Below are 21,112 nucleotides of genomic sequence, written 5' to 3' on the forward strand. Positions count from 1 at the left end.
GGTCATTTTGGCCAGGTGCCAGCGAGGTTATCCTAGCTTCTTAACCCTTTACAGGTGAAAGGATTTTTCCTCTGGCCAGGAGGGATTTTAAAGGGGTTTACCCTTCCCTTTATATTTATGACATGCCCCCGCAAATCACAGCTAAGGTGAAACGCTGGCTGGGATTTCTTCTTGGAGCTCTAGGAAAAAACAGAGTTAATAAGACACATGCACCTCTAAATATACTTCCAAGTATATAAAGACTAACAATATTTTCCACATCTCAAGGGCGATTTTAACCAGTTGATTCTGGGAAACTTTCACGGGAGGGTGCATCAGCCACTTTGTTAGAAGGTCCTGAGATGTGTTGGATGTCAAAATCAAAATCTTGGAGAGCTAAACTCTACCTGATAAGTTTTTTGTTATTTCCCGTGGCGGTATGAAGCCACCGTAGTGCAGCATGGTCGGTTTGCAGGTGGAAATGCCGTCCCCAAACATATGGGTATAGCTTTTCCAGAGCGTAGACAATGGCGTAACTTTCTTTTTCACTGACTGACCAGTTGCTTTCCCTCTCAGACAGTTTTTTGCTGAGAAACACTACAGGGTGGAATTCTTGATCCGGCTCTTCCTGCATTAAAACTGCTCCCACACCACACTCGGACACATCTGTGGTTACTAGGAACGGTTTGTCAAAGTCTGGGGCCCTTAGTACAGGGTCAGACATGAGTGTCGGTTTAAGCTGGTTAAAGGCCTTCTGACACTCTTGGGTCCACTGAACGGCATTTGGCTGTTGCTTTTTGGTCAGGTCTATCAGTGGGGCGGCGATTTGGCTGTATTGCGGTACAAATAGTCTGTAATAACTGGCCAAGCCTAAGAAGGATTGAACCCATTTCTTTGACTTTGGGAGAGGCCACTTTTGGATAGCATCCACTTTGGCCTGTAGGGAGCTGATAGTTCCTTGACCCACCTGGTGTCCAAGGTAAGTCACTCTGTTTAGGCCTATTTGACACTTCTTAGCCTTAACAGTTAGTCCTGCCTCCCTTATGCACTCGAAGACTTTTTGTAGATGTTCTGCCCAGGAATCCAAAAATATGGCCACATCGTCAAGGTAGGCGACTGAATATTCTCCTAATCCCGCTAGGAGACCATCTACGAGTCTTTGGAAGGTCGTGGGTGCATTCCGCAGTCCGAAAGGGAGTACATTAAATTCATGCAGCCCAACATGTGTGGTGAAGGCTGACCTTTCCTTGGCGGATTCATCTAGCGGTACCTGCCAGTACCCCTTGGTTAAGTCCAAGGTAGAGATGAACTGGGCCCGTCCCAGTTTCTCTAATAGTTCATCTGTGCATGGCATTCGATAGTTGTCTGGGTGAGTTACAGCATTTATCTTATGGTAGTCCACGCAAAAACGTATCTCCCCATCTGGTTTGGGAACTAGAACCACTGGAGATGCCCATGCACTTCCAGAGGGGTGGATTACACCCATCTGTAACATATCCTGGATCTCCCGTCCTATAGCAGTTTTAGCTTGAGGAGACACCCGGTAAGGTTGGACCCTAATTGGGTGAGCATTACCTGTGTCAATGGAGTGGTATGCCCGTTCAGTCAGTCCTGGGGTGGCTGAGAACGTCGGCGTGTAGCTAGTGCACAGCTCCTTGATCTGCTGTCGCTGCATACGCCCAAGGGTCATGGAGAGGTTCACCTCTTCCACACCACCAGCACTTTTCCCTTCGTAGTAGACACCTTCGGGCCACTCAGTGTCGTCTCCTCCCTGGGCTGTAAACTGACAAACCTTTAATTCTCTGGAATAAAAGGGCTTTAGAGAATTAATATGGTACACCTTAGGCTTTCGGTTGGAGGTGGGGAATGCTATGAGATAATTAACAGCTCCAGTTCTGAGAGCTCATTCTTGATCTTCTCCTGTCTGCTGTACAGGATGCTGATCAGGTGGTTCTTCAGTTTCTTTGAGAGTGTGTGGGACAGTCTGTCACCCTAGTTAGTGTAGTATGTCGATTGCAATGGATTTTTTACCTTCAGTCCATTACCTTCAGCCTGAGACAGTGTAGCAGAAGGCAACATAACAATCACATAATAAGTGCCTTCCCATCTGAAATAATGCACTCAGCATTGTTTGTTCTTTACAATGCTGGCTTTTTAATATATTTGAAACAATCTGTAGTGGATTATAGTTTGGAAACCTCAGATTGGTTATAGGAAGAATGTTTCTTGCCCAAATCTGTGGGGAAAACAGCTGTTGCCAGTAGATCCACAAGATGGCATCCATGCTACACAAGCTCTTCAGTTGTTTGTTACTGACTGTTTACATAAGTGATAAGCTAAGATGAAGGCATGTAAAAACAGTGGAAAATAGTAAGAGTCACTGTTTATCATAGTCTGTATTCAGAAGACTATACTTAGTTCTTTTTCTTTCTTTTAAGCTATTGATTTGCTTTTTTCATATTGGACCAAATGCTTGTGTCATAAGGACTGAAAATCTTGCCTACTGCTAAAAGGCTAAGTATAATGTGCAATGACTTTATTTCTTGACTTTGTAACATATTTTCTGAAGGCAGCTATGGCTCTTGGCATTTCTGTTTTGGTATCCTTTTTTAGTGTTGCGGACCAGGTATGTGCTTTGTGCCTCATTACAACAAACTGCAAAATTGGTTGCAAATTAAACAAACAAGAGTCAGAGTCTGTGAATGGATATTTACGTGTTTGGGAAATGATCTCATAGAATATGGAAAAGGATACATGAGGGATAAAAAGTGATTGGTCTTTTATAATTAATAGATGTGGTTTGACAGTTAATAGATGACATTATATTTAGTTTAGGACCTACTTTGGATCTCCCAAAATAGGGCATGGTGTAACCACAGGCAATCTTATTACTTAGTGCATGTGTGATTATACATAGCAATGTGATTTACATAGCAATGTGAGTTACATAGCAATGTGATTTACATAGCAATGTAACTAGTCTTCAACTCCTAAGATGCACTAAGATGCGTGTTTCTGGTTTCTTGTAGAATCATAGAATTGTAGGACTGGCCTTAAGAGGTCATTTAGTCCCTCCCCTCTCACTGAGGCAGGATCATAAAACGTTTCAGAGGGGGATAAGCCTGAGGCATGAAACCAAACTCTGAAAAAAGTCCTGATGATTTTAAACCATCTGAGATGTGCAGTAGTTGCACTGAAATTGCTACCACAAAATAGCTTCTTCCCTACAAATACCAAGAAAATAAAGCCATTCATTGGCCTGGCATATAGTTCTGTTACTCACCAAGTTTGCATGGCAATCATATTTCTTATGCCGGGTCTTGACAAGAAGAGATTTTCAGAGGCATCAGTGGGAGTTAGACACCTAACTGCCGTCGTTCCCTTGAAAACCTTCCCCACGTTAAATAGGTATTGCTACTGTTATGGTTCTGAGACCTGGGGAATATTAATTTTATAGGCATTCTCTATTTACATGTGTGACACAGAGACCTCTTGGCAAAGTGTCCCCTGTTCTTAATAAACCGCTCTCACCTCAGACCTGACAAACTCCTTTCACCAAACACATATTTTGCAAGGTATTTATCCAAAATGAATATCATGTGAGGTGTATGCAGAAAGCTCATAACTTGTCAAGACTCATAATCATTGCGAGATGTATGCACAGGTAATATTAAAAACCAATGTATTTATACTGAAAGTATACTTTGTGGACCTGGAGTAGAAATTAAACACCAAGAGATGATGGGCCTCAGGGATGGCCCATTCAAGCAAGAGGGAGGTGTCATTAATCCCTAATCAGCTGGCAAGGTGATGCAAATCTCAACTGACAAGCCTTGCTCCCTCCCAGAACTATCCATGGAAAATCATCAGCGGCACCATACAATCATAGCACTGGAAGGGACCTTGAGAGGTCATCTAGTCCAGTCCCCTGCACTCATGGCAGGACTAAGTATTATCTAGAACAGGGAAGGGCAAACTATGGCCCAGGGGCCAGATCCAGCCCATCTGGACTTTCAGTCTGGCCCGAGGGATTGCCAATCCCGTGGTGCAGTGGGACTAAGGCAGGCTGCCTGCCTGCCCTGGCCCCACACAGCTCCTGGAAGCTGCCGCCACCATGTCCCTACCACCCCTGGGGGAGGGTGGGCAGAGGGCTCTGTGCGCTGCCCTTGCCTGCAGGCAGCGCCTCCTGCAGCTCCCATTGTTCGGGAATGGGGAACCAATGGGAGCTTCAGGGGTGGTACCCTTAGGCGAGGGCAGAGCGCAGCATTGCAGCCTGCTCCACCCCACCCCCAGGAGCCACTGCCGGACAGGGTGGCCACTTCCAGGAGTGGTGCAGGGCCAGGGCAGGCAGGGAGCCTGCTTTAGCCCCGCTGCATGCCGCTGCCACCCCGGAGCCGCTTGAGGTAAGCGGCGCTGGGCCGGAGCCTGAACCCCAAACCTCTCCTGCACCCGAGCCCCCTGGTGCATCACTCCTGCACCCCAACTCCCTGCCCTGAGCCCCCTCCCGCACTCCTCCTGCACCCCAACTCTTGCCCTGAGCCTGTTCCCACACCCCACAGTCCCTCCCACACCCCAATCCCCTGTCCCAGTGCTACAGTCATGGCCCTGCATACAGTTTCCCCACCCAGATGTGGCCCTTGGGCCAAAGAGTTTGCCCACCCCGATCTAGACCATTCCTGACACGTGTTTGTGTAACCAATGATGGAGATTTCACAACCTCCCTAGGCAATCAAACAATCCAAACCTCTGAGTTGAAAAAGGAACTTTGCACCAGAGAGAGTTTTACACCCTGGCCGTGTAGGGAAACAAAAGACTCTTTTCAGAATCACAGAGTGTAAAAAAGACACTCTGGATGCATTTAATGAGGAGAACCCCTGATGGAGTTGGGTACTTTCATGAACGTTTTGGATCCTGGTTATTGAGAAACCAGCCAGCTCTGCAATAGACTGAACGTGAGGGGTGGGAAATCTACTTTATTAGACAGGAAAGGTAACTATTGACAAGTATAGGCTCAGGTTCACGGTCCATGATTTTATTTTGTACTGTAACCGCTTGTTTCCACCACACTCTTGGTTCTAGTTAAATAAATAAACCTCCTTTTGTTTTATCATAAGTGCTGTATGGGTAACAGAGGTGGTGGTTTAAGGAAGACCCAGTAAACTAGGATCCACTGCACCTTTGTGGTGGATTCTGCGAATAGCCAGTGTCGGGGCTGGATGTCATAGGAGAACAATTCAAAGGGACTCTGGGATTGGGTTGGAGCTGCTGTTAACCTGCAAGGTGAAGTTAGGGCTGGCATAAGCCCAGAGCAGAGCGCTTGAGTGGCTGAAGGTGTGGTGGTGCCTGTGAGCTGCCACCCAGCTACCATAGGGAAGACTCCCTCTCACTGGAGGCAGGGGTAACAAGGAGACTCACAGGCTTGGGTAGCCTGAGGACTGTCACTTCACGATGGTGAGAGTTTAGTGGCATGTGATATGTGAGCATGCATGTGACTGTCAGTGTGAAGAGAGACTGTTCTTGCACTGGTGAACCTGGTGTAATGGTGTGATATTGAAGTATATTCTGTCTTTATTTCTGACTGGAACCTTGTTCTCTGTTTATTCCTTCCCAGGGAATAACTAAAGTACTTCTTAAAGACACATTCTACAAAGATATAACAATATCTTACGTTTATTACGTAGCACCTTTTCACCCAGAAAGATCCTCCGTTACTTTATAGCTCACCGCACTCTGGAAATGCAGCCACTTCTAGTGGAGGGTGGTAGCTAACTGCTGCAGAGCATGCTGCACAACGATGCAGAGAAGATTTTTGTCTGTTGTGTTCTAAGACTTTCATTTATTTTAATGCTTTTAAGACCAGTGGCTTGTCCATTCTCCTTGCCCCATCTTGTGTGGCATGTGAACTCATTTTTTGGTGCAGAGATGTGGAGCCAGAATTCTGACTCATGTTCAGTAGATAAACAATAAGTGATACACTAGATATCCTGAAAGAGAGAGTTCTGAGGGTTGTTCTGTGTTGATTAGCTCTGAGACTCATGACCTGAGTGTTACACTGAGATATATACGTTATTATACTAGCTAGAATGAAGTCCTTGCTTTGGAAGCTTTTAGCACAATTCTAGATCGTTTAATGGAGAGCTGAGCTGTATGGTGTTAGCAGTATGGCGACTTTCATTGGTTGCCCGAAGGTATAAAACGAATTGCTTTTCAATAATGGCAGTGTGGAGTACATGATTGAAAGTTGCCCCTTGTTCTTTATCTGCATTGATGAGTTATGCTGTAGTTTCAGTTAATGGGGGTCCTTTCAACCTCTGCATGAGAGTTAGTGAGATTAAAGAAAATCATTGAACTTTTGGAATTTGTAAAGCTCCAGCTTAAATGCTCTGGAGTGTAACCATTTACTTAACTAATAGTCTTCATAAAGATGTATACCTCATTTTCCAAGTGGGAGCCAAAGGAATGATTTCTTCTGCCTTTAGCTACTCCCTGGGGGATTCTCATATTCAGGATTCTCATATTCAGTTCAGACAGGCTTAAAGATCCTTATCCCTAGGCAAGTTATAAATCAGCTGTCTTAAGTAAACCGACCAAGGGCCATAAAGGGAACCCAACAGTGGTTGCCAGTGGTATGTCAACGGAATCTGTAATGAGCATCCAAAAAACTAGACCAACTGGAGTGACTTCTTCAGGTTCAGGCTGCTGGAATTTTATTGAGAGGTCCAGGTCCAAGCTATTAAACTAATCTTTTCAGCAAAGCAAAACTGGATGGCAGAAGCGGGGTCTTAGTTTAATATCAGTGCAAGGGGGTATTTATTTAAGGGGTTTGCTATCAATTACAAGAAAGTGCATTTTTTTAAAAAACTGTGTTTAAAAAAAAAAAAAAAAAGGGACCTTGAATCTTTTGAAATAAAGACCCAAGCTGCTCAGAGGTGGATAGGCATTCTGTATAAGAATAGAGGTCAGACTTTGCTTATAGAAAGAGGGTATAGTATGAGTCCCTGACTCAAAGCCACAGAGCAAGCGGAGTTCCATATCTCTAATCTAAACATGCTTCCTTCCTTTTCTCATTGTTAGAGTAAGGGACTGGGAGCTAAAAAATTCCGAGTGCTGTTCCCAGGTGCCATTGACTCCATATGTGGGCTTTCAAAGTCACTTAACTCTTGGTGCTTCAGCTCTCCTGTCAGCAAAAAACTGAAGAATATTTACAGGGATTGTTGCAAGGCTCCCTTCATTTGTCATGAGAGTCTATGATGAAAGTTGCCACAGAAATGCAAATGATTCTATATTCTTATCATTATTACAACTCTGTATTTAGTATTGAAATAGAAGCATGTATTTGGTTTTTAGCAATTTTAGACTTATGCATTCAAATGCATATGATTTTTATGACTAAATCATAATTAAGTTAATTTTTCCATTTGAAATCAGATAAGTAGTTGGGTTTGGAAGTTGCTTCCATTCCTATATAACCTTTAGAAGAGCCATGTCCTCGTCAGCAAGATTTCAGTTGAGATAGAGGAACTTCTGCTTTGATTTTTACACATGACCTTTATTTTCCATGAGCCTGTTTCAGATGCTCATGCAAAGTATTCCCATTGATTTCAATGGCACTGCTCACATAAGCCAGGACTGCTTTCGCATGAGAGGTTTTCAGGATTGGCTCCCAACTGCAGTATATATTTAATTCTGGGTTTTGTTGTTTTTGTTTTGTTTTTGTACTTTCATTTCTATCCAGCCTTGCCACTCCTCCTCTTCTCATATGTCTTGGGGGGGAAAAGTGGCAGAATCAATCTTGGTTTGTTTGTTTTTCCCCTTGGCTTGTGCAGTTAAAATGTAACCTTTACAAAATTATTATGGATGGTGACACACAAAAACATTTGCTAGTTATGGGTATTTGAAAAACAACAGTTGTTTGTTCACAATTAATTGTTACCCTTCCCTTTTGTCTTTCTCCAAATTGTGGAGGCAAGCTGTTAATTTGGATGGCAGACAAGGAATGGGGGTAGTATAATTTCTGCAAGCTTTTGCTCTCTTTCTTTCTTTCTTTTTCTTTCAGTGTAGATATTGCAAATATCTTTATATGCTGCCATCTCCACCCCGGTGACAACCCAAACATGTTACCAAAAGAATGGCAGAGAAGTCTGTCTCTTTTAAACTCCTCTGAAAGCTGCAAATGGTCATAGGTCTACTAGGAGTTCTCCACATCAGTATTTTTTGTACTCATTTACGTGTTTAATATTTTACCGTTTGTTCTTATCAAGATGATCATTTTGGGATCATCATCACTCCCATAACCGCGTTGGTTGTTGGGGCACCATCACTGATGAGCAATCAGACAATTGTCTCCACCCTTGACGATTCTGTGTCAGTGCTTGAGTCTCCAGGAAGTCCATTCCTGTCCACTCTTTCATGTTGTCAGTCCATGTCTTCTTCTCTCTACCTCTTCTTCTTTTCCCCGGTACCGTCCTTTGGAGGATGATCTTGTTACATGGCCATTCCACTTCAGCTTGCACTTCTTCACGGTCGTCAGGAGGTCTTCATAAGGCCCAGCGCATTGGGTGATGTTGCGGATCTCTTCATTAGTGACGTGGTTGAAGTAGGAGATGCCCAGGATTTTAGGGATGCATCTCATCTCTACTACTTGTATTTTCCGTTCAGGTTCTGCTGTAAGGGTCCATGTCTTGCACAGATACAGAAAAATGGAGATGACCAATGCTTGCAGAAGTTTCAGTTTGGATTCCAGGAAGATGTTCTTATTCCTCCAGATTGGTTTTAGCTTTGCTGCTGCTGCTGTTTGCGCAGTTCTTGCCGGAATTTCTGCCTTTGATCCTTCATCAGTGATGATTGCCCCCAAAAACTGGAGCTGTTTCACTGTCTCCAGCCCTTGTCCACTGACAGTGATATGTGAGCTGATCCGTCATGTTTATTTGTCATCACCTTGGTTTTCTCTGCACTGATTTCCATGCTGTATTTTTGTAGAGGTTTCATCCAATCATTTCACAAGGTTGGCAAGTTCATCTTTGCTGCCTGCCAGGCCGTCAATGTTATCAGTGAACTGAATATTTGAGATTGTTCGCCCCCCCCCCCCCAGTGCTGACTGTGCATATGTGATCTTCTAGGGTATCAGTCATTATGCACTCCAAGTAGATGTTGAACAGTGTGAGCGAAAGAAGGCAGCCTTGCCAGGCTCCAAAAGTGGTGCAAAACCACTCTTCTTTTGTGCCATTGATGAGAACTGCACTGCTGGCCATGGCGTACAATTGTTTAATGCTAAGAATAAGCTTACGGCCAATATTTTACTTCTTCATGGTTGTTCAGAGAGCTTCGTGCCATACTCTGTCAAATGCCTTCTTGAAATCAACAAAGACGTGGTAGTTGTCCTGCTGGTTTGTAAGTACTTCTCAATTAGAACACAAAGGTTGAAAATCTGTTCTGTGGTATTTCTTCCAGCACGAAAGCCAGTCTTTTCTTCAGCGATGATATTCTCCACTTGTGGCTTCAATGTGTTCAATATGACTTTCAACATCACTTTGCTGGGATGGCTAATTAAGCTTATGGTCAGGTAATTTTGATACAATTGCAGGTTGCCTTTCTTTGACAGAGTAATGTTTAGTGACTGTGTCCATGTGGAGGGCCACTCACCGGTCTGCCAGATCTTGTTGCAGATCTTGGTGAGTGCATCTATTACTATTTCTCCTCCAAATTTCATCAGTTCGGCTGGGATGTTGTCAATACCTGTAGACTTTCTGTCTTGAGTGATTTCACACCTGTCTCCACTTCTTCACGCAGTACTGGAGAGTCATCCTCCCCTGTTGAATCTGGGATGTCTAGGACACTAGAATCTCCACTTGTCTGGTGGTTGTATAGATCAGAGCAGTAGTTTGTCCACCTGTTGATGATGTCCCTTTCTTCTGTAAGACTGTTCCCTTCTTTGTCTTGAATTGCGTTTGCTTTAGTCCATCTTTCCTTCATCAGATCTTTTACAACCTGGAAGGCTCGTTTGCTATTTTTATTATTGATACACTCTTCAGTTTTAGAGCATTGTTTTTCAATCCATATCTCCTTGGCCACCTTCATTCCTTTCTTGATCTTTCTGCCAATCGCTCTGTATTTATCAGCTCCCTTAGTGCTGTTCTTGTCTCCCTTGAGTTCTCTTCTGATTTCACACGTTTGTAGTATTTCATTTGTGACCCAGAGTTTTGTCGTCTTATGGTGTTTCCCAAGGATGTCCATTGCTGCCTCATTCATTACAGCGTTGAAATTGTTAGTCATTGTTTCTACGTCTTCCTCTAGAGCAAGCAGTGGGGCAAATTTTCTGCCGATCCTTGCTTGGAATGACTCTGCAATGTTTCGGTCTCTGAGTCTTTCTAAGTCAAACCTTGGTTCTGGTGAACTTTGGCCTAATAATTTTCCATAGCCGTAGCTAAAAGTTTAGCATTACAAGGTCATGATCACTTTCAGTATTGGTACTGGGGAAGCTCCATATTTTAGCTTTCTTAATTCCAGAACAGAATAGTTTTTTCACCATGATGTTGTCAATTTGGCTGTGATGTAGACCACATTGATTATCTGGATGCTTTATGTGCTCCTAATCTGTTTGCAAGAACCAGATTGTTATAGCTTGCAAACTCCAAAAGTCTCAATCCTCTCTCATTGGTTATTGCATTACAGAAAAGGCCACAATAAACTCGCCAATCCGCCTGTGCATCAGTACTCACTTTAGCATTCCAATCTCCCTGTACAATCAGGATATCTTTCTTGTGTACCTTATTGATAATGTCTTGGAGCTGATTGTAAAAATCTTAAATTTGCTCATCATCATAGTCTGTTGTAGGAGCGTAGACTTCTACCACTGTGATATTAAATGGTACTGCCTTTAAATGGATGGAAATAAGCCTGCTGGATATTGGGCGGCATCCTAATACTGAATTCTTGGTATCTTTATGCACAAGGAATCCTATGTTGTTGACATGTTTGTCCTCTCCACTGTAATAGAGTACATGGCCTTCCATTAGTGCTTCTCCAAAGTTCTTCCATCTGACCTCAGAGATTTCTAGGCGGTGCCAGGTGTATTGTTCCATTTCGTACGTGAGTTCTTTCAACCTCCCTGTTTGTCCATGGGGTTATGGTAATATTATCTCTTCCATGGATCCTCTTTGTTGGGGTTACACCAGTAGTATACTTGTCACGTCCGCCCTGGTGGGAGACGGATGGCATGGTCATTATTAACCCGGGTTACAACCAGTGCGGTATGGATATGGTTGAATTGCTCATCATATGGTGTGTCTTGGGCAAATTTCTAACCTGGCGGAGCCCATCCCTTCAGGCAACCCCCTTTTAGTTGCCTCTTATGACATGCAGGAGGAGCAGTGGGCCTATTCTGTCCCCAGACCCACAGGGGATCATTTTGGGATAGTTGTCTATAATATTGCTTATTCTGTATGATGAATGCAGAGCTCAACTTAACTTTCCTGAATATTTCAACAATCCTTTATCCTAATAAATACTTCTCACATGGAAAGGAAAGTCTAATTTACATTATGCCATTATTATTCTTGCTCTTTCTTTTGGCAACTGTAACAAATTGTCCATGTTGCTTAGTCAATCAAACATTCATGGTAGCATGGCATGCAACAGTTTAAATACATTCATAACAGTCCCACTGTGAAAAATGTTTGAAATATAATTGATGCTAATTTACTGTATTTACAGTATAGATATTGATGTTGTAACATTTTTCTACTTAGTTCACCAAGTAACTGTGTTTTTGTGAAATAGTATAAAATACTAATTTTTGTTACAAAAACTGTTAAAACTGAGGGTTATATTAGGCAGTATTTCATTTTTAAACACGATGTTCTTATGTCTGACCCATGAACAATATTTCTGTGTGACTAGAGGCACTATGGGTATTACACTTATACTGGTGTAAATCAGGAGTAATTCTAGTGAGGCCAAAGATATACTGGTGCGAATCATTTGTGAGATCAGAATCGGGCCCTCTGTTGTACACTGTATGATTTTGTAGCAAAAGAGGTAATAAAAAATCATTTTCTTATTGATTGTTGCAGTGGGAGAATGCCAAAAGTGGATTACGTAGTGCTAACAGAATGGTTTGAATGGATCGTGAAGAACACTGATGTTTCGGTTGATTTGATAGGTAAAACATGTTCTTCTCTGACACTGGTCCCATTTTAAAGTGAGTATTTTGTAATGCATTATGAAAAAGGAGAGAAAAGGATGTTTTCCTATTTCTATTTCCTGTGCCCTAAATTTCTGTAACATAAGAAATACCTTCTAGTGTACATGTTTAAACAGCAGTCATGCCTTTGGAACATTTGGTGCTGTTGTACATAGCCATACTTCATCTCTATATTTGGACGTTTGGAGGTGGCTACCTTCCTCCCAGAGCAAATCCACTCGTGTCTGACAGACTGGCCAGCAGTGGAGCCACTGGACATTTGTGGCTGATATCCATGTCAGAAATGCCTACCATAGATTGCTTTTCTGTTGGTTGTGGAGAAGATTTCTGCTCTATGTTGCTTTCAAACCTGACCCTTTAAAATAACCATTTCAATGTTTTGTTAATGGCAGTTTATCTACAGACTTCTCCTGAAACTTGTTATGAGAGATTAAAGAAAAGATGCAGAGAAGAGGAAAAGATCATTGCTATGGTAAGGAAATCTTCCATCATAGTAGAGCAGAGGCTCAAGATGCCTGTCAGGACATCATGTGTTTGTATCTTCATAGCTTTTAATCTGTAGCTCCTCTACCTCTAAATATAAAATCTTATCCCGTAGTCTGTTAATAAAAGTCAGGGCCTTGCCACAATGTAATCCACCTGTTTCCACTGATGGGTGCAATTTATTATTAGGAGGAGGTGAGTAGGGTTCATTGTAGCTTTATAGTCTAGTAGAGACAAGTTAATCCTTATTTATTTAAAAATCAAAATAATTTTGGACAGTGACTACCCCGAATTCTGCATGTTGGTAGGTGAGTACAATACAATTCAGTGAACCTGGGAAAGAAAGAGAAATCCACCACCAAAATTTTCAGAGGATGTCTGCCTGCACTTCTTGAGTATGAGCCCCTGTGCATGCGGGCGATAGAATTTACATGTGCAAACTTCATCAGCTGTCTGCAGAGGTGTTATGGGTTTCAAAAATGCCCTTGCAGGTGTTTCCCTGTGCCCCAAAAGAAGGCACTGTTTGAAAAATCAAGCATGCAGTGATACAGGAACTTAATAAAAATAAGTTGTACAATTAGATTACTGCATATCCTAAACAATGGTTTATGTGAAGGCTCTTCCTCAAACAGATCTTTTTTAATGAATCCCTAAGCCAGGAATAAATGGGGCAATAGAAGGAATGTGCTGCCTGTTATTAAAGTGCCTCTATTGTAAGGTGATTTAGTAAGAGCAGTTGGGCAGGTTGAACATGTATGGTGAGATAAAAGCCAAGAGCTAAATCCTGAGCTATGTGAAATGTCCCCTAGGTGAATAAGCCCTAGGTGGTATTTTACTACAGTGGCTTTGAAGAGACATCATGTGTTGCACTTGGCAGTGTCTTTCTCTGTTACAGAGGAAAAAACCTATAGTGAATGAAAAAGGTTAAGTCCTCTCCATGAAAATCTAATAGCTGCAGACAAGCAAAAATGCTTTTAAAGGACATGAGTGGAAATAAAAGAAAATCAACTGGGAACGTAGAAAAAACATATCCACATAAAAAGCAGCTCTGAAGTCCGTGTTCATTTCAGTTTTCCCTTTTGTCCTTTCCTCTTCTGTTTGTGGTATTCATCTCTATGTAAGGTTTAAGTCAGACTCCTCCCATGGGAATTAAAACAAAGGTCTTGATCCTGCCAGGTGCTGAGAGCTCTCCACTCCCATTGACTCAATGGGTTAGATCCAGCGTAGGTTAAATCCTAACACCAGGGATAAATTGTAGCCATTTTCAGTAGGAAGAAATGAAAAGATTCCACTTGCCCCGTCTGCGTGGGTTCACCATGAAGCGGCACTGGTATCCAATGGGAATGATGGTGCTAGTGGAACTCGGATGGTGAACTGGAGCTAGGGGAATAAAAGAAATGCTTTATAGGAATTATTTCGGGAAAGCTCTTGCCTGTGCTACACAGAATGTCGGACTAGATGATCACAGTGGTCCCTTTTGGCCTTTAAAGTCTCGGACTTCAGTCAAATGAAATGTTGGGTGAAAGTTTCTGATGCACTGCATTCTGTAGTCACAATGTAATGCATAACAAGAACTTGCCTTATTTGTCAAACCATGTCTGAAACCTGGATTTTAGTATCAAGTGTTTGATGGTAGCTTTCTTATTTATACACAGTTGGTTGAAGTCATTGACCTCTTAGCTGATTTGGTTTACTTTGAAAAATATAAGTACAGAAACCGCAGTATGTGTTTCACCTCTGTAAATCTTTGTTTTGAATGGCTTTTTATAGGAATATTTAGAAGCTATCCATCAGCTCTACGAGGAGTGGCTTATAAAACAAACACTGTTTAGAGTTCCTTCTCCAGTGCTCGTAAGTATATATTTATCAATTGTAACCAGGTAAGCACGCGGGCACACAGAGAAAATTTCAATTCTCAAATATCACTTTAGTTGTAAAGGCAAAATCTATTTTTCTAATATGATTTGGAGAAGAAAATTTTCAAGAAGTGTTCATGACTCTCAGTAGGATACAGCATTAGAGTTTGATCTTGTAAATGACCCTTACTTCATCACCCAAGGGGCTATTTACAGGAGTAAGCATTATGCTTGTCTGTAAGTGTTTGCAGAATCTGACCCATTGCTTGTAAAAACCCATCCCAAACCCTGCACTGAAAACAAATTGACCGAGTGCATTTTGGGACGTAGTGGTAGTATTTCTTGCTTTTCAAATGCTAGCAAAATGAATGATTTTGGGAAAGAATATACAGATTTTTATAGGGCCTCTTGTTCTAATTTTCATTTTCTTGTTTTCTAGGTGATTCAGGCTGATAATGACATGCAGAAAATGATAGAAAAGTATGAAGAAAGTCGGGACCGAATATTAACCCCATACAATATGCAACACTGTCTGTAGAAATCCAGTTTTATGGTCATGCTTTAAAAAACATGTCCATCAGGGGAATTCTGATCGACATTCCCAAAAATTTTTAGGATGTGGTCTTTTGGTTGAGATTTTGTCTTGTAAAGTGTCAATGACTTTAGCTAGGAAAAGGCCACAAACAGGCCATATCCTGTTTACCTTCAGCTTCTTGCACTTTTAAGTTCCAGTGCAGCTTTACTGATCTCCAACTACCTCTGACAGGAAGCTGCTGTATCTCGTTTCCCTACTTCACTTCTGCATTGTATAAATACCTTTCTGATATTGCATTTTCTCATGATAATGTGCTTTTGTTCACTCCAAACAGCCCCATAATGTCCTCTCATGTAATTAGAAGGCGGTGAATAAGTCAAGTTTATGTAGTCAGTAAGTGAACAAGTTCAGTCCAATTTTGTAACAATTTTAAATGGAAAAGCAATGAAATAACTAATTATGCTACTGTTCTCAACCACCATTTTCACAAAATATCATTAATTGCACTTAAAATAGGAAAACTAAACAGTTCATTTCTTAATTATGGACCTGATTCTAATCTCACTTGCACCAATGTAACTTCATTGGCTTTACTGGAGTAATTTCTGATTTAAATGAGATCAGAATCCAGTCCCAATCCTGCAAAACTTATACATCTGAATAGTCCTATTGAATTAAATGGAACAGCTCAGGTACATAAAGTTACCCAGGCTTTATAAGAATTTGCGGTCTAAGGTTCTCTGGCCCAGATTTTCAGAAGAGTTCAGCATTTAGCTGCTCTCAATAAGAGAGAGAGTCTCAATCTGACTCCAAATGAAAATCTCTTTTTTGAAAATCTGTCCCTAAAACTTTTTGTATCATGTGATAGAATTTTTCTCATTACGCATTGAAATTGGGTAGTAATTCTGACACTGATTATTTGATATCTTAATCTTTTTTATTATGTTCTAGTAGATGTTTGCATCATGTGTAAGTTTAAGAACATGTGAGAGGGCGGTACATAGGGTCATCCCTTAATCACAGCTTCTCCTGGCTGCAGACATCAAGAAGAGAGCAGAGAACATCTAGTAAAAGTTAAATTCTCACTTTATTTCTTAAACTGCTCTGTGATGTTTTTATAGATCACTTATTATTTACCCTCTCAAGTGCTGTCTTCAAGTTGGCATTTTTAACGGAGCGGTCTTAAGACTAATTTCACTTTATTTTCTCTTTAAATTGGAAGGGATGATTCTTTGTTCATTCTATAAAAGTTTGGGTTGTTTGAACTAGTGCCAGCAACATTAGAAATGCTTCCAGAAACACCTCTGCTTAAAGCAACATAGCAAAAAAAGCATTTACTTCACTGGGCATGTGTCATAACTGTATAGTCTTAAAACTAGCTCCGTGTATAGCTCAGCTAAGATGTTTTTGTAAATTTAAATATGCAGTGATCAATGTCTATAATGTGTTAGAAACACAGAGGATAGTAACTTTCAAATACAGAATTCTGTTACGTGTACTTCATTTGGTTAAGAATAATAATCAGATACTACACAAAGGTGTATCTTTAGTTTTCATTGTAGTCGTGCGTAGTTAATTTATAGTTTCATTGTAGTCCTTTATTTATTATTTCTACTTGAATTGGACTGCTGCTAAGAGAGGAGGCCCTGTGTCATGGGGTCCACTCACTACTAGGGCACCTCCTCCTGGCTGCTCTGGGGATTAGCTCTTTCCAGGTCCGTCACACGCTTATTTGCGCGCCCTGCCGTCTCTCTGACTCCAGGTGCTCTCCCTTCATGGCTTGTTCCTGCAGTCAGGTCACTATGTGTTTTCCCATTTCTGGGGTATCAAAGTCGTTCCATAGAAAACTGTCTCCAGCAGTTTTCTCCATCACTACCCAGATAGTACCAGTGCCATTTCCCCAGTGGCTGGTAGAGGAAGCCAGGCTCACCCTTTACTCCAGGTTCTTACTCAAGAGAGTCTCTACTCAAATGCTAAGGTCTGTACTATTTTAAATCTTGCTGCTGTTTCCCTGAGCCGTTTCCTACATTATCTCTTCCAGGCTTTCACTCCACCACCCTTTTGGATAAACCCTTCCTTCTGGGCCTGAATCCCCTGTGGTTTCTCCTTTCTCCCTGCATTTCCTTCCTTCCCTCTCTAACATCCAGAAAATGACTAGAGGCATTAGGGCTCGCCTCTCCAGCCTAATTCTCCCCCAGGTGTAGCTGTGAGGTTAATTAACTCCGTCCCAACTACCTTAAACCTGTGGAGTGAGGAGAACACTCCATCACACCCTGCTAATTGCTTATATTTTTTTTTTTTTACATCAAACAAGATTTTTGTTCTCTGTTTATACAATCTAATGCTGGTAGTTGTGCAGCAATTGTTTCTGAGTGCAACACTAAATTAATTTTCTAAAGCATGTGAATGCAGTGCCTAGGTTCAGTGGTTCTGTTCTAAAGCTTTAATACTCTAGCTGAACAATAAGATCCAACATTTCTAACTGCTTAAGTATATTAATCAAAGTTTTTAAACGTAGAGGGGAAAAAAGTAATCCTGTTTCAATGCTCACTGAAAACACACAAGCTGGGCATACGCTAAGAGAGACCAAAAACAGCCAACTCCTTGGAGATTGTCCCGTATATTTGAAATGTCCAATTAATTATATATATTTTTCCTTAACAGAAGCCCTTTAGTGAGCAGGCAGATTTTTACTTCTTTCAGTCTTGATTCCAAATTCACTGTGTAAATTAAAATATTTCAGCAGAATGGCATTGTTTCGGTTATTTGCTCAAAGTGGTGGTGGTTACTCTGCCAATGTTCAGAGAAAAAAATGTGACAGAGTAGTGTGTTTTAGGAACTGCTTTTTTTGTGTTTATAAAAACTGACTCACTGGAGCACCGGAAGCCTAAATATCTCTATCAGACAGTACCCCAAGCTCTCTTAAATCCCTGTCAATTGTTTTTTGTTTCTTCCTCAAACAATGTGTTTCATAATCTCCTGCTTTCTAAACCTGTGCTTACTATCCCTAAACAAATTATAATTTAGTGTTCACCTATTGTCTTTGCTTAATGCGTTTTAATCTTCTCTGCACTGAAATTCAATTTTCTTGGTTCTTGCCTTTTCAAGAACATTTGTTCTAAAGCTAACTTATGCTTCTTCAGCACCCTGAATTCTAAACAGTGCAGGGTCATGGGTGTGATATGAATGTTAAGGGGGAAAAAAATGACTCGCTTAAAACACCCAGAGGGAGAGCTTGAGTGAGTGAGTGAGTGAGTAGTATCACCAACTACCAGGTTCTACAGCCTAAGATCTGCTTCTGTAGTGATCAAAAGAGAATGTTTGTAATCCAGGGCATGGAAGTGGAGCCATTCAAAGGGGCTAGCTCTGTGTAGCGTGTGGCTTTGGGAAGAGCCTGGGACTTAAATTTGTGACCAAAAGAGATCCAATCAGTAAGTAAATCCCCGTTTAATCTACAGACAGTCAGTGCCAGCTGTAGCACAATTAAAGTCAGCTGCTCACAGAAAGACACACACACACTTTACCAAAACAAAGCGACTCCCTTTAGCAAGAGAGATATGCATTGTATTGCCATCAGCTAAGTTCAGTTGCTGACTGTGATGTAATTTAACTAAGCAAAGAGAGGTGCAGCATTCATTAGAACTTGTATGCAGGAGCACACTAGCTGATAGGATCGTAAATTGCTTGGCCCTTTAGAAACCACCCTTGCTGTCTGTCCCCAGTTTCTGGCCAGAGATGATGCATAACTGTTGATAGTAGGGGGCACAATTTAAAGCAGAGGTTTTTAAGCTGAGGTCCCCCTCCCCCCCCCACACTCCAAGTTACAATTTTTGGTTGGGCCCTCCACCACCCACCCAGACAAAAATAGGCGAGTGAGGGGTGGAGGTGGCACTCCCTCCCTGAGCCCTGCCATACGGGACTGAAGCCTGAGCTGCTGCTTTCCCCCTGAATGGTCTTCTGTGCCCCCATAGGGGGCATGCCCCATAGTTTGAAAACTTCTGATGTAAAGGTTCTGGTGGTATGCAGTGGGGTTCAGGGCAGTGCATAAAAACCCTGGTAGAAATTGGCGGGGGGTGGATGGACATGACCCCATGTCCCCTGCACCAGGCATTCCCTCTCTTTCTGTCCATTTATAAAATAGAATTACAGACTGCCTCTGTCCGGTCTGTGCTGTCTGTGTAGCTGCTACTTGACCATCTCAGAGTTTCCACAGGTGCAGAGAGAATACACATGAAGTTGAATGCACACAAATGGCACACAGTTCAAGGCCTATATAAAAATGTGGCTTATCCTCCAAATCACACAAATGTCATTAAATGTTCAAATCTCAAAATATGGCCACTTTAGATCTGCTGGATTATGTGCAGGGAGGATTTGATTTAAATCACTAATCAGGAAGACTCAATTTAATCATGGATTTCTACATAAAAGTGCATTCTTGTTGGTTGTTATAACCTTAATACATATTCTTCACAACTCAGAGATAGATGTAGATTTCATTTTTAGAAGGTACACACTATACATCTTTAAACTGATTTATTTCAAAAACTTTTCAGATTAGTTCTACAGCTATATCAGAAAATGAATGAATGTTTGGTTATTTCATTTACCAAAGGTAATTGAAACAACTATTTTTGAAGTCATTGGGAGGTGAACAATCTCCAATTCAACAGGTTAATCATTAATATTTGGATGATTTTCTTGCCATGCTGTATCAGGAGGAGAACATCACCAGACAGACATTTAAATTGTTTTATTGAACTAAAACAACAACATTAAGTATTCTGGATTTTTTTTCTTCAACAACAAACATATAATATTTTAACAAAACAAGCATATGTCCCTTGCTTCTCACATTTATCTTCAGACTTCTTCTCCAGATCTGTTCTGCCCCCAACAATCTTCTATTCGTTGAACTTTTTGAAACTTTGCACTTTTAAAGAGAGGTAAGGGATTGACTGTGTACACAAATTTGCAGAGGGACAATAGGATTGAGGTCTGTTATTTCTCACCTCTGTATATTATTTATTTAAATAATTTAACAAGCATGTTACCTCTGGAGACACAAATCCACAGTTTGAGAACTGCAAAACTAAGCATTTCTGATGGTATCTTCTAGACGGAGCACTGAGTCCCATTGAGTAGAGAGAAAGATTAACCCAAATAATCTATATTCCAGAAGCTCCTGGAACCCCATAAGATTGGGTCCCTAATCCATGAACTATTGGAACACATTTACAAAACTTTTCTTAAGCATGACATGACTATATTGTCTCCTACTATAGAATTAGAATTTATAATCCCTATTCCATGATGAGATATTTTTGAGCTATAATGTGTCTTAATTAAAACTATCTTTAGATAGCTTTTTGAGGGGAAAAAAACTTTTTATCAAAAAAAAATCCCATTTAAATAAAATCTCATTTAAAAAAAATGATTTTTATCCACCCTGATTATGTGTAATTGAGGTATGTGTTCAAAATGGGTTTAAATTTAGTTTTATTATTGAAGCAAATTCAATTCTATGATTTGGTGACTCAGTGTAGTGTTCTGGGGCTGCGTGAAGTGCGGCTGCTGTCATTGAGTTGAGGCAACCCTTCTTTTATGCTTTCTGTTTGGACTTCTTTAAGTCTTGCCTCTTTTTCCAAATGTAATTTAAGTTTTCTATTGGCTTTATCACAGTCATCTCCCTTCGCCAACCTGGTCCGCTCAGACCTACTCTCTTCCAGCAGCATTATCCATACACCTCTCTGGAGATATCTACACCGCAGCTAACACCAAGTCTCCCAGCTCAGATAGACAGACTTCTGCTAGCAGAGCCTAAAGTAGCATGCTAAAAATATCTTTGTGGATGTTGCAACCCCCAAGGCTTAAGAGCCCAGGCCATGCCACAACATTTAGGTCAATCCAGGTCTGTCTATTCAGGCTGAAGCCTGCTCCCAGCTCCTGTGCAGATGTACCCTGTGTGTCTACAGTACATATCCTCATGTGTGGTAGGGATGGTTTTTGCAACTTCCCAGTCAGAGCTCCCTTAATAACTTTTGCTAGACACAAAGC

General features: G+C 41.3%; 1 protein-coding gene across 2 annotated transcripts in view; it reads left to right on the plus strand.

Moving 5' to 3' along the window:
• TK2 (thymidine kinase 2) overlaps window positions 1–17,803 on the plus strand; it is a 32,718-nt gene extending 14,915 nt beyond the window's left edge. For both annotated transcript variants that reach the window (XM_073307960.1, XM_073307961.1), the window contains exons 7-10: window positions 12,051–12,139; window positions 12,574–12,653; window positions 14,435–14,515; window positions 14,960–17,803. In XM_073307960.1, the coding sequence (XP_073164061.1) occupies window positions 12,051–12,139; window positions 12,574–12,653; window positions 14,435–14,515; window positions 14,960–15,058 (349 nt within the window). In that variant the 3' untranslated portion in view covers window positions 15,059–17,803. The remainder of the gene's footprint in view (window positions 1–12,050; window positions 12,140–12,573; window positions 12,654–14,434; window positions 14,516–14,959) is intronic.
• The last annotated feature ends 3,309 nt before the right edge of the window (window positions 17,804–21,112 follow it).

This window comes from Lepidochelys kempii, chromosome 12 (assembly GCF_965140265.1).
Source record: "Lepidochelys kempii isolate rLepKem1 chromosome 12, rLepKem1.hap2, whole genome shotgun sequence".
NCBI lineage: Eukaryota > Metazoa > Chordata > Testudines > Cheloniidae > Lepidochelys > Lepidochelys kempii.